This window comes from Drosophila rhopaloa, unplaced genomic scaffold (genome assembly GCF_018152115.1).
Source record: "Drosophila rhopaloa isolate 14029-0021.01 unplaced genomic scaffold, ASM1815211v1 contig_3, whole genome shotgun sequence".
In the NCBI taxonomy this organism is placed as follows: domain Eukaryota; kingdom Metazoa; phylum Arthropoda; class Insecta; order Diptera; family Drosophilidae; genus Drosophila; species Drosophila rhopaloa.
Window position 1 is genome coordinate 23,261,931 of NW_025335123.1, and position 13,568 is coordinate 23,275,498.

Consider the following 13,568-nt stretch of genomic DNA (forward strand, 5'->3'; position numbering starts at 1 on the left):
GGCACATTATCGAAATTAATTTCAAGTTTAAAGTTTTAAAGAGTTTAAAAAATCATTTTTACCACCAGGAACCAGCTTTTAAGAGCTTCTGTCATATATTGCGATTCGAGCATCATAAAACTATATGGGATACCATATCCCATGGCTGTCATTGGAACAATCGGTTAAAATTTAGCTATATGTTAAGTCATCGGCTTGCCGAAGTTAGTTAGAGGTGTTGCTTCCCAAAAATAAAACCAGTCAGTTTAATTTAGAAATCGGCTTAAAAGTTTATTGTTAAGCTTTAGGTGTCAGAAATGCCGTCATTGCCATCATTCTCAGTCGATGGCTGCGAAATAGAGTTGTCCTTATTGTCGTCCTTGTCATTTTTCATGTCGTCTTCTTCGTACTTGTTCTTATCCTTGTCGTCTTCTTCGTACTTGTTCTCATCCTTGTCGTCTTCTTCGTACTTGTTCTCATCCTTGTCGTCTTCTTCGTACTTGTCATCCTCGTCCTCGTCTTTGTACTCAATTTCATACTTGTCCTTATCGTCGTATTTTTTGTGGTTCTTTTTTTTCTTTTCTTTACCCTCATTCTCCTCCTTGTTCTCTTCTTCGTCCTGTTCAAGTACTTGTCCTCTTCTTTGTAGTCCTCGTTCTCGTCTTCGTCTTTGTTCATATCCTTTTTATCGTCCTCCTTATTCTTTTTCTTCTTTTTTCCGTCCTCATTCTCTTCTTCGCTGTCATCCTCATTCTCGTTGTCATTCTTCTCCTCGTTGTCATTCTTCTCCTCGTTGTCATCCTTCTCTTCGTCCTCCTTTACCTTCTCTTTCTGGCTTCCCCTTCGAATCAGCTTTAGCCTTGAGGAGGGATAAAGCCGTATTCTTCCATGGTGCGAAAGCTGGCGCTTGTGACGGTCAGGACCCTCGATTGGAAAGTGGATCCGTGGAGCACACTTATGGCATTCCGGGCACTGCTTTGCTTTGCATACTGGATGTAGCCACGGTTCTCCTCGACCAGAGACCCCAGAATTTGGCCAAATTCCTTACAATGGTCCGCGAGTTCTTCGCGAGTGCAGTCCGGCAAGTTTTGCACAAAAATGCGACTCGTTAGACGGGTTGGTCCACTAGTAAGTTCAATTCCTGCGACTTGATAATTGTACATGGTTAGGCTTTCTTTTCTCCACAAATGCTCGTCGAATGTCAGAAATTTTCAATTGCCAAGTGTAACCATAGATTACAGAAGGTAAAATTACGGAATTCATAGGATTTTTAAAGGGTTGACATGTTGCTTTGAAATGGTAGCAACTCTACAAGCCAAACGGTCATATAATATCTAGTTATATTTCTAAAAAACTTTTAATACTTTGTTTGCTTATCTTGCTGTTCCCAGATTTATGGGTCAATTATTTTAGCTGAACTCTTGAAGACAGACTCCTGAATGGGTTTGTGGCGGTTTCCAGGTTCCAAAGGTTTAGAGCAATATTAAGCTGCAGAAGTGGTTCAAGCGTCAAAACGCTTTAGATTCATGTCTGCGGAGTAAATGGGGCCAGAGCAGGAGCAGTGCAGCTATTAATAATTGTATACTTAACTGCAACTGACTGCGAGAACTTGGCGAGAAGCGTAAGGCCCACTGAGAGCCGTTTCAGCTTAAACAGTTCCGATCCAATCCGAGCCACCATCGCCATCGCTTGGCGTCTTGGGCCACTCGCAATGGCCATGAGAACACTGGAAAAAATCACTGAACTGTCAATTCTATCACTTTTTAAAATAACAACTCTTTATGGCCTTAATACACATTTCGAAACTGAAGGCTTTGTGTATTTTAGATATTTTTGAACAACATAGTTACCAAATATATTAATTCATTTAACAATTAGAACTCATTTTCTTGTAAATAATTTAAATATTTAAAATTATTAGCTATCCAATATAAATAAAACTGTAAAAATGTATCCCATCATATAATATAGAGATAGTCGCTTTATAATATCGTATCGATATATAACGATATCATTATGCATCCGAGTAAACAAAGATGGTTGTGGGTCAAATGCAGTGATTTAATTTATATATTATATATTTTTTTCTGTGCATAAGACGACAGAGCACAAGGCTGAAACCTGACTCCGGCAGTCAACTGGCGGACCATAAAGCGAACTGCGTTAAATCCGCCAACAATCGCAGGAGCAGCTTGTGCTGCAGTCAAAACAGGACCACGCCGCCTCCTACTGATCCCCATTTCGGGTACTTGGTCCATTGTTGCACAAAGTTTTTGCACAGCAGTCACACCATAAATGCCAAGCACCCATTCAGCGGTACACCGAGCAAAAAACCCAGGAGTAAATATTTATAACACTGTGGTTTTAAGTCTATTTTTTTTCCAACCCAAGAATATGTTGCTTAAATTAGCAAAAAACTTTAGATTTAAAATATTAGCGTTCGTTTTTAAAACGCAGATTGTGGTATCCAATAAAAATTCGTACGCAAAATAGTGAAAAATTAATTAACGTAGCTCGTGAAAAATACTAGAAAATGCGCAAGTGTTAGAGTTATGTTTTACGATATTAATCAGCTCAGATTTTGCCGAGTGTAATCGCCTTTCGACACTTGACTGGACGATGATGTCGCCTGCTTTTAGCACGGCTGCGGATTTGTCTTGGTCTTCTTTTCCCGCTTCTTCCTGGACTTTGAGGACTTTCAGGACTTGTTGAGGCAGTTGTGTCTTATTAGGATAACTCAGCTAAGTGTCGCTTGGACTCTCTCCAGGATTCCGACCCGCGCCTCGATTTCTCGGGCCTAAGCGAATGGCAGTTATTCAATTTAGACGACGTTGCCGTCATAGACAAACTCCAACAAATATGAAGGGAACAACGCACAGCCACACACACGTGGCTGCGGGCAAATAGTTTGGGTAAACGGAAGCATAACAACGCAAGCACTGGCAAAAAATACAGTGGGATATTTCAAACACTTGGAGAAAATATACCATAACTGAGCTTTAAACAATACCTAAACGTTTCTGAATAAGAGAGTGAATAAAAGACTAGCTTTTAGTGCTTTTCAAGATTTTTTTTTACCCATTTTTAGGTTTATTCATTTTAACTTGCTGACAGCCATTGTTTATATGTTTATATATGTTATATATGCGAAAAAATCAAAAAACAGATGACTGATCTAGGTATTAAATGCAAATATCAGTTAACACCATTGCTCTAAGACCTGGACCGTTTTTTTGAGTGCAGAAGAGTGTAACGCGAGGAGCTGCGATGCGCGAGGAGCAAAGGATGGGAAACTCAGAGCTCAGAGGCGGAACGAAACGAAAACAACAACGGCCGACGGAATGGCTCCCTTCTTATTTGTGGAGCACTCCATGGACTTGATGTGTGCGGCGGTGTGTGCCCAGCTAGTTAGTTATATACAAATATGTGAACAAGAGGGTCCATAGAAGCTTCGGTTAGTTAGTCTCATCCACCAACTCATTCCCGCTATAATTCGGTCATTCACTTTGGCAGACAATCGATGGAATTTGTTAAAGAGCTTCCCAAATATTGAACGCCAGTTGAAACAGAGGACGTTTCTGTCTGTTTCAAGGCCAAATAATTCATTCTTAGCTGTAAGCACTTTTAATTTAATAGGGAAATCGTTTATCATTGAGACTTGTGCGTTATCGATTAGCCAAAATCACTTTGGGGACATTTGAGAGAGATGTAGATTCCCGGCGGGAAAAGTCTTAAAAGTGGGACACTTTTCGGGGTTCGTTCGCTTTAATCTGGCAAACCATTCTCTTAGTTTCTGTGGCACAGTTTCAGCTATTTAAATTAAATTCTTCTCCAGCCGGTGTCATTTTCTGTCCAATTGGGAGTTTCTCTGTCTTTTTAAGCTGCTTATGAGTTTCTTTTTCCGGCGAAACTTTGTATAAAATGACTACCACTTCTGGAATCTCAAAATTTATGGGACTTCAACACTCGATATCTATTTGCCTCCGGGGTGATGTTTGAATGAACATTGTGCAATTCCCAGAATTTAAGTGCTATTGCTATGACTCTGATTGCTTTTGTTGGATGGCCTTTCAAACCTGCGAATTTTAAAATGAAATGAGGAAAATTCATTTAATTTAGTTTGGCCACAAAACTGAATTACAAATTAAGAGCCTTACTTCGCGCGGTTTCTTTGGCGTTTTTGCCAATAACAGAATTTCCCCGGTTTCGGGACGGACATAGCCACATAGCTTAGCATCGCCAACGACAGCGTATTTCGTATTCAAAAGGCCAGCCATTGTTTAATAATATCTCACAGGCCCCATCCTCTTCGCCATTTTTTTCCTAGTTCTCATGTTTTAATTCCTGCGTGTTTTTCCTCGCCCACATTTAATTCGGTTTCATTTGCTTTTCAAATTTAACTTCCATTGTGGCATCTTCGCCAGCAGCACGCTTCCTGTGGCTTTTTGACTTTATTAAAACTAATTTTTATTTTTATCTTTTCATTTTGTGATATATTTTTTCTATTCAGCTTCGAGTTGTTCCTTTTTTTCGCATCCCAACTGCCGACTGCCAACGATCCTGGTCTAGTTGCCACGCGATTTTCATTTCAAGCGCCGCTTTTTTTACGTCCCGGCTTTATAGGCCCAGAATGCACGAAATAATTTTCGTAATAAAAGCAAAACAAAAATAAAGCGGCCAAATAAAAACAAAGCACAAGATGGACGAGAGCAGACAAACGGACATTCTACGGAACTACGGCTTTCTATTACAAAAACAAGGGAAAAGTTCATGGCGAAACAAACTGCTGACCGGCTCACGATAAATAATCAGAACAACTAATTAAATATATATATATTATATTTGTTGGGTGATTTTATTTTGCATTAGTTTATTTCCACAAACGTGAACTCAAAAAAATCTAGCAATAATATCGATTCTGTCATATATATATTGCTTAAAAAGCATTTAAATAATTAATTGCATTCAGTATGCTATTAATGGTTGAAACTGAAGTCTTGGGAAAGGATGACCCTTTGCGGAGACCAAAACAGCATTACTATTTTAAAGTTTTCCTGGGAAACCATGAAACAAGGATGGGAAATCCTGCATTGTTTGCCCTTCTGTCGCTGAAAACAAATATGCAGTCAGAGCCATGAGCGGATTTCGGTGGCTTATATGCTGGTCATTCCCATTTTGTGGTACCCTGTAAATGGCCCGAAAATGTATGGTGGCCTTTTATTTGCATACTTTTGTGGTAGCACACAAAATGATTTAAAATGATAATTCAGTCGAGAGCTAGAGTCAACGGACTAGGCCCGAAATCCCCGACGCCCGGCATTTATATATATATAAATATGTGTATATCCGCCCTTTCGCTACTTTTTTGATGCGGCGTTGTGTAATTTTGTTTTTCGTAATTTCAATTAAAATTATTCCACGAGCGGAGGAAAACGGGAGGAACTAGAGAGAGACTGGAGAAAGGAAAAATATATTTCTTGATGCTGCGGGAAAGGGCAAACAATCGAGAGGCAAGATTACAGGCTACATAAGTAATACGCTCTCGCCTAATGGGCTGCCGTTTCTTCTTCTTGTGTCTGGGCTACCATTTTCCCAGGGAAAACCCCAACGAACCGCCCACTTTTCCGCCCTCCCCGTGACAGTCCATCAGCCGTCGACGTCCCAGAGCGCCATTACCGCAAAAACTTTAACGCTGAGTTGTTGGCAGCAGTACGCTCAGCGAAAAAGTGGCACAAAAATTGGAGACGATAAAGAGTTTTAAAGGCTTGCAGCCTAACCTCAAGGCCTTTGGAATACATTATGTTCTCTTGGCTAAAATATGTCTTAAACAAAAATGGATAAGCAATAAAGAATTTAAAAAAAAGCCTTAAGGACTTCTGCGAAATTTCTGAAGATGCCAAAAAGGAAAGCATAATTTATTCAAGTTGTTTCAAAGCTCTAGAAATGTTTAATGTGTCTCTAAATATAAGTTTTAAAGGACTATAGACCAACGTCTGGAATATGGTGTTTATTTTTTTTTCGTTTTTGTTAGAGTAAACTATAATTCCTTCCATCAGGGCAGATATGTATTCCAACCTATTGTCTAAATTCGAAAAAATAATTCCAATGGTATTACACTTTTTTCAAAGTGCAGAGGAACAGAAGCTGAAGCAGCAGCAAACGAACTTAGAAACACAAACACGCGCCACACAGATACTCCCGCACGCACACAATGCCACATTTATACGCACAAACATAGCAAAGGAGATACAAGCGCATACACTGATGCTTACAATTGTAATGTCCGTGTGCCAGTGGGCGACAAGGGGTTAAAGGACCAAGACAACTCGGATCATCCCCCGCCGAAGTCCATATCCGCAACCAAAGCGAGTAGAAAAGTCAAGCCCACGAAGCTTAAAAAAAGAAAAGGTAAATGGGTTATAAGAGTGATCCTTTAAGTTACATATAAGGCCATAATTTATATTTCACAGGAATTTAAGCCAACGAAAGCGAAGAGTCTTCTTCAACCATAAAAAACAACCCATATCGTAATCAAAACATAATTATGATATGATTTAAAAGCATGTTATAAATAGTTAATGGTTTGATATTAATTAATATTTTAAACAGAAACTAATAACCACTAATAAGTGTAATGCCAAAATACAAACATTTTTTAACAAAATGTAAGGTTACCATTTTATGTGTTTAGATCTCGGTTTACTGTCTCCAGAAGGCATTCATAAGAGTTATTTCAGTGTATTATACCGATCAGAACAGGTACAAAAAGTTTGCTCTACGACTTTTGAAAAACTAGCTATATTAGCCAATGCTTAATCATTTTTCATCACAAAATTTAATATCAGAAATTTTTATACCCTTGCAGAGGGTATTATAATTTTGGTCAAAAGTGTGCAACGCAGTGAAGGAGACATTTCCGACCCTATAAAGTATATATATTCTTGATCAGGATCACCTCCTGAGTTGATATAGCCATGTCCGTCTGTCCGTCTGTCCGTCTGTCCGTCTGTCCGTCTGTCCGTCTGTCCGTCTGTCTGTCCGTCTGTCTGTTTCTACGCGAACTAGTCTCTCAGTTTTAAAGATATCGAATTGAAACTTTGCACACACCCTTCTTTCCTTTGCACGCAGTATATAAGTCGGAACGGCCGGGATCGGCCGACTATATCCTATAGCTGCCATATAACTGATTGATCGGAAATGCCATAACTCTGCTGTTTGTTAAGTTAGGAAGTTGGGACTTTCTATGGGTTTTATATTTGGCCAATCAATCCGACGTACCAAATTTCATAAGGATCGGCCGACTATATCTTATAGCTGCCATATAACTGATTGATCGGAAATGCCATAACTTTGGTGTTTGTAAAGTTAGGAAGTTGGGATTTTCTATGGGTTTTATATTTGGCCAATTAATCCGACCTACCAAATTTCATAAGGATCGGCCGACTATATCTTATAGCTGCCATATAACTGATTGATCGGAAATGCCATAACTTTGGTGTTTGTTAAGTTAGGAAGTTGGGATTTTCTATGGGTTTTATTTTTGCCTAATCAATCCGACATATCAAATTTCATAAGGATCGGCCGACTATATTCTATAGCTGCCATATAACTGAACGATTGGAAATGATATAACTTTGGTGCTTTTAAAGTTAGGAAGTTGGGATTTTTTATGAGTATTAAGAATGCATTATGAATGATTTTGGAGAATATAATTTGCAGAATATTCTGCAAGGGTATTTCAACTTCGGCTCCGCCCGAAGTTAGCTTTCCTTTCTTGTTTATGATAAAAGTGCGCTCGTCACAACATTTTTATCTCGTTAATAGGGGTTTTTGGTTGATCTTATAAATGGCATAAAGGCTTGAATAGCGGTCTTTTATGTTTACAGAATTTTTGTTATATTTTAACTAATAGTAATTTGATTTTTTTGACAAGCTTGTATGCTAAAACAATTTGAATAATTTTAAATCTTTGAGCCTGGCTTGAAGCTTCGCGCTCTTCCCCGCAAGTCTGCAAGAAAAGAGAGTGCCAGAGAGTCCTGGCGAAACTCACCACAGCATCCTTGCAGCGAAGCTTCCACTCATTGCTCCTTGCTGCACACTCACACTACCATTACCATTACACTCACACCAAACGAGTGCCGAGTGTTGAGTGCCGAGAGCGCTAGGTCGTCGTTTTTATTTCATCTGGTCGTCGGCTCATCTCATCCTGATGCTTTTGGCTATGTGTGGCACAACTCTTCCATTTGATTTCTTTGGGGGCTTCTTTCCTTTCCTTGTCCTTTTTTAGCTGGCGACGCTCTGCCTTAGCCAAAGACCAGAAAGTGGGTCATTTCAATGGGCAGGACTCGGATTCTTTAGCTCCATCTGAGACTGCAACGCAAGCCGGAGACGGAGTCCTGTTCTTGTTAAATAAACCATGCTGGCGCAGAGATATGTGTTGTTAAAAATACACAGAGGAAAATGTTGAAATAATACGCACTTTAGACACACAACAAAAAAATGGGGGATTGATTTGATTTTTAACCCAATTAAATTAATTTTGTTTTAGTTTTTGTGCATTATGCTAGCATATATGTAGGAAAAGATCCAGAGTTTATTTCAGTAGGCTGAAATGTTGTCAATCTGAATACAGATCGAAAAACAAGTTCACTCAAAACCAAATATAGTACATATATACCATAATTTGGGTAATTTTCTTGTCCATAAGGTCTGGTCACCCTTCCGAGTGGATAACAATTGATATGATTTAAAATTTGGCAAGTTTAAGTAAAAAATATGTTGGACATCGCAGGTCTTGAGCTAAACCGTGGGCCAACCCATCAAAAGAATCGCATATTTGTGGGAAATTTGCCCGCTTGCACCCGCGAGGAACTCGCTCAGATTTGCACAGTATTTGGAAGAGTTGTGGGTTCGATGATCCGGGGAAACCACGGATTCGTGATGTTTGAGACCGAAAGAAAGGCAAACGTAGCGACTCTGGCTCTTCACGGATCGCTGTTCAAGTCGAAAATTCTGTTGGTCCACAATGCCAATTATGAATCGATGGAGGAACATGGATATGGACCCGAGCAGGAGGAGACCGATATTGTAGTGCAAGCCGAGACCGATTCTTCGGGTCAGGAACAGATTTCCGATTGCATAATCATCAAGCTGGACTCGGAACATTCTCAATTTGCCACTGACTTTCAGGATGAGCTGATCTCTAAGGGATTGGTCGTGGAAGTGCGTTGCCCGTACCAAGAGCCCTATTCATGTTTGGAGGAGTTTATAAAAGCTCTTGACAGCTCATACGCTATAGTCGTAGGTTCCAAGGAACAGGACCTTATCAACGTGACTGTGCACTTTTTATACGAGAAACGAACTGAGCATCCCAACTTGTCGAGATGTGAGGCTTTTAACCTAGTAGTCTCGGATTATGAGCGCAGAAATTAGTTTCACGCAGTTACAACTATTGCTCTTTGGGAATATTAATTTTGTACATTACAAAAATTATGACTTTGTAAAGGAAACGAATAAAACTATAAGAAGACCTTTCCATATTTATTCCATATTATTATTCCATAACCTCTGATCTCGAATTTACTTATAATTCAGTTAATACGAAACTAGTATCCAAATAAATGGGTTTGTGAAGTTAACTCGGGACGATGAAAGCAAAAAACACCACAAAACAAAAAATAATATTTTTATTGTATTTTTTTTTTATGAGTTTCCTTTCGTTTCTCGCAGTGCATTTATACGCCATCAGAGGCCGGTTGCACTTGAGGGGTTTAATTTGCAACTTAAGGAAATATAATATAATGGCAAACTTTAAATTTTTGATAATGCCAGCAACAGACTCAACTGCTTGGCAACCAGCGAAGGATAAGGAGAAGGAGCAGCCAGAAACAGAAACAGAGACAGAGACTCCTTCGTCCTTCGTTCTTCGTGAGACGTGCGTGTGCGGGCCCATATCTTAACCCATTCATGCTCTTTTAACCCCCCCATGTGCTGTCAACTGTCTAGAATCATATCTAAAAGAGATAACTCTTTTTAGCACCAGTTATAATTTTTACAAATATATATTTTCACTTCTAATCTGCACAGCATATTTAACAAATTAAGAGTATCTATAAAAGGATAGTTTTTTATCTGAAATTCTCTCCGTTTTGTTGGTTTAAGAATTTGTTTTAATAATTTTACACAATGTTCCTACATGCAAAAAGTTATTCAGAACTTCCCGTTTAAAGATCAACCCAAAGTCAAATATAAAACTCGCAACTTTGCTTCTTTAAAGCTTAAAAACTTTATACTTTTTCACCTGCAAACCTTTGAAATTAGTCAGCTGTAAAGCCAAGAATATATTGCCAAATTTAGCCTGAAAATATGCATTTGAGGCAAGCCCGCTGGAAGTTTACATGCTGAATATCCTTCTTCCTGCTCCTGTCAGCTGCTTCATCTTCTTCTGGCGTCTTCCACTTGAACTTCTTCATCATCCTCGTCTTCATCTTCATCGTATTCGTCATCGTCTTGAATTTGGCGTAGTTATTTTGGCAAGTGCAAACGAGCAATTTGAAGTGCTTAAATATTTGATATTGGTTTTTGCCTTGGCAGGGAATCCCGCCTGCTCTTTAACCCCCAATGCCACCACCCTCCCCCCCTTTCCCCACTGTACTTTTACTTAAGTTGTGTGCAACATTTTAATGAAATTGTCGAATCATCTGGAGCAATGAGTGCGAATCATCGGAGCAATTGCAACTGAAATCGGAATTCGGTTCGAGGAATTACAGGAGTCTTTTGGATAAATTTCAAATAAATTAATTTGCACCCGACCAAAATTACATCGTTTTGTAAATGCGGTACGAATAGCTATCCGTATTACTTGTTTCGAAAGAAAAATACTTACACGGGCAGAAAATATCATCCTAAGGGTTTGCCAATAAAAATTCTATAGATATTTGTAAGAAAATTATGAATTAGGTTTCATAGAAAATATCACTCTATCGTTATATTTATGTCCATAATTAAATAATATAGTATTTGTACGATTTTTCATAACAAACATAACAAAAATGTTAGTATTTGTCCAATATTTGATAAATTATATCGACATTTTGACGCGTATAACGATTTTTGAATTTTCTTGACACTTCTTTTTAAAGAGTGAGCCGTGTAATTGAAATGCATATTTTTGCATGTGTAGAGAAGCAATCGTTTAACTGCTAATTCAAATGATTTCAATTCGAACTTCTGGGCAAATTTTGTAATACCAAAATCAATTAGATAATTGTTTGCACTTGTGTGCACACATGTGAGCTTGTCTGTGGGCCACTGCTTAGCGTAATTGTTAAATTATCGAGTGGTGAAGATTCAATTCCAAGCGATGCGATTCCCAGTATTGTCCAGTTCACTCGAATGCCTCAAGACCCCGATTCCAGTGCCCAGCTCAGCACAGCCCTCTTCCTTCCGGACAGCAGATTAAAGGGGCAATAAATAGGCATTAAGTTGGGCAGACAAGTGCGGCAAAACGGCAAAACGGCATTCCGGTGGGAGGACATCGGGGAACACAGAAGGATCTGGAGCTCGCAGGAGCCACAAAGAAATGTAAGTAAGTCGCATGGAAATGTTTTTTGCAATTTGTTGTGGTTTGATGCCGATGCGAGCTGTTCTCAAGCCACACAGCGAAATAAATGGGTGAATTTGGGCTGATTTCAAATTCATATTTGATGGCATAAAGAAATAAAAACTACTATTTTATAAATAAATACAATTTGGCTATATTAAAACACCTTACATTTTCAACAATAATTAATTATTAAAGGCGATATTTTAATTATTTTAATTAATGTCGTTGTGCAACCCTTGGTCATTTTTCGCCCAGTGTGCATTAGTGCTGATACTGCTCCTGGCCAGAACCAAGAATAAATCCAGGACCAAGAGGAGGACCGAGGACCAAGGACCAAGGACTACGGACAAGACAAAGATGCGGACGCGGATGAAGACGCATCATCAGCATCAGAATCATCAGGAGCAGGCGAAAGATTGTGGCATCCTTCAAGTGGATTGCTGATAGACAAGCTCAAATGAAATGCCAATGGGGGGAGGAGCAACTGGGTGGCAGATGGGCAGATGGAACGAAGGAACCAAGGAGCAGCCTTGGCTTGCGAAGGCGATAAGCGCTGTAAAGTTGAAGAAGCAACCGTGAAGGAGTTCATCCACATACAAGGGAAGCAAGGATTCGTGGGGTGAAGAGGGGCTGGAGAATTTGCTGGAAGATTCAGGAGAACCCCACCCCGAGTTTAAAGAAAGACATTTTATATGAGAAACGAATTAAAATGGAATGAACGCAACTATCAGCGATGAAGGGGCAGATTAAAGACCATCGAAGAGTAAAAAAAGGATAAGGAACCAGCAAAAGGATAAAGCAACCAGCCAAACACTTATACACAGGGAGAAAGCGAGCAAAGACGGGTAATAAATAGAGATGAATGGAATAGATAGGCCAGATTACAGATGGAATTTATGAATGTGGGAGGGGGCAGTCCAAAAAATGAGCAAATGCTGCACTCGGCAGAAATAAATGAAAAAAAAAACTGAGCAAAACGGCAATGAGATGATGGGAAATTAACCGGAAAAGAAAGCTGAGAAAGTGCAAAGGTGTGGCCACCAAAGACAAAGAGTGAAAAGAGATTTAAGCTTAAGAAAACGGCACAGGGATAAGAAACAGAAGATAACAAAGTTAAGATGACAGGAGCAGCAAAGAAGAGGAAACGAAATGAAAGGAAATTAACTCACAAAGAAAGCCGAAGAAATGCAATTAATACAGGTGGAACGAAAATGAATATGGAATTTTTAATGTTAAAAGAAATACTATATAAAACGAGAACGAAGGCTGAATTCGGCCAGTTTTAATACCTTTGCGATGCAAACTTTCGACTGATATCATAAGACAATTGACTATAAATTACAAATTGGAATAAAACAAATACCAGTGAGCAATAAAAGCTAGTGACCCATATTTCACAAAAACATATTTATAAACACATTTTAAGATATCCGTTTTATGGTAAAGAAAACTACCCAATTGGCCTTAAATATATAAGCTATAAAGATAATTTAAACTATAATGCGAACAAGGCCCGGGGCTAGAAATAAGAAAAATAGTACTTGCATCACTTTTAAAATTCCTAGAATAAGAGAGCGCGAAAAGGAGAAAAGTTAGTCGACAATCGCTAGGATAGCCAAGGAATCGTCTCATCCTTTCTAACCGACTTCTTCCTTGGCTTTTTCCTTTTTCTCGCCTTTCTCCTTTTTTATTTTCATCTGCAGCCCAAACACAACTCACTTTTGTTGCCCGAAAGAATTTGCTCATTAGAACTTCGCGCAGCTGGCAAACTTTTGTCAAATAGGACACAGCCTATTGCCGCCTCCCACGCCCCCTTTTTGGACCTTGGCCCCCCACTCCTCCGCCACACCCAATGGATTTGCCATGTTCTGTGTTAGTTAGCAAAAGTGAAGAGCATCGCACAATTGCATGTTGACTACCATAAAACTCATCGCGATGCATGGCACACAAAAAGGTTCCGAATACAGCAGGGGTTCTTTAAATA

At 39.2% G+C, this 13,568-nt stretch overlaps 2 protein-coding genes across 2 annotated transcripts; one reads left to right on the top strand and one right to left on the bottom strand.

Moving 5' to 3' along the window:
- Positions 1–244: 244 nt before the first annotated feature.
- LOC108049661 (splicing regulatory glutamine/lysine-rich protein 1-like) lies at positions 245–1,142 on the bottom strand. Its single transcript, XM_017130911.1, has 2 exons — positions 1,106–1,142; positions 245–1,022 (listed from the first exon to the last, which is right to left on the bottom strand). The coding sequence occupies exons 1-2, from the start codon at positions 1,140–1,142 to the stop codon at positions 370–372; spliced, it is 690 nt and encodes a 229-aa protein (XP_016986400.1). The 3' UTR covers positions 245–369.
- Positions 1,143–8,754: 7,612 nt separating this feature from the next.
- Positions 8,755–12,028, top strand: LOC108049662. Its single transcript, XM_017130912.2, has 2 exons — positions 8,755–9,364; positions 11,850–12,028. Exons 1-2 carry the CDS (start codon positions 8,755–8,757, stop codon positions 12,026–12,028), a joined length of 789 nt encoding a protein of 262 aa, XP_016986401.2.
- The last annotated feature ends 1,540 nt before the right edge of the window (positions 12,029–13,568 follow it).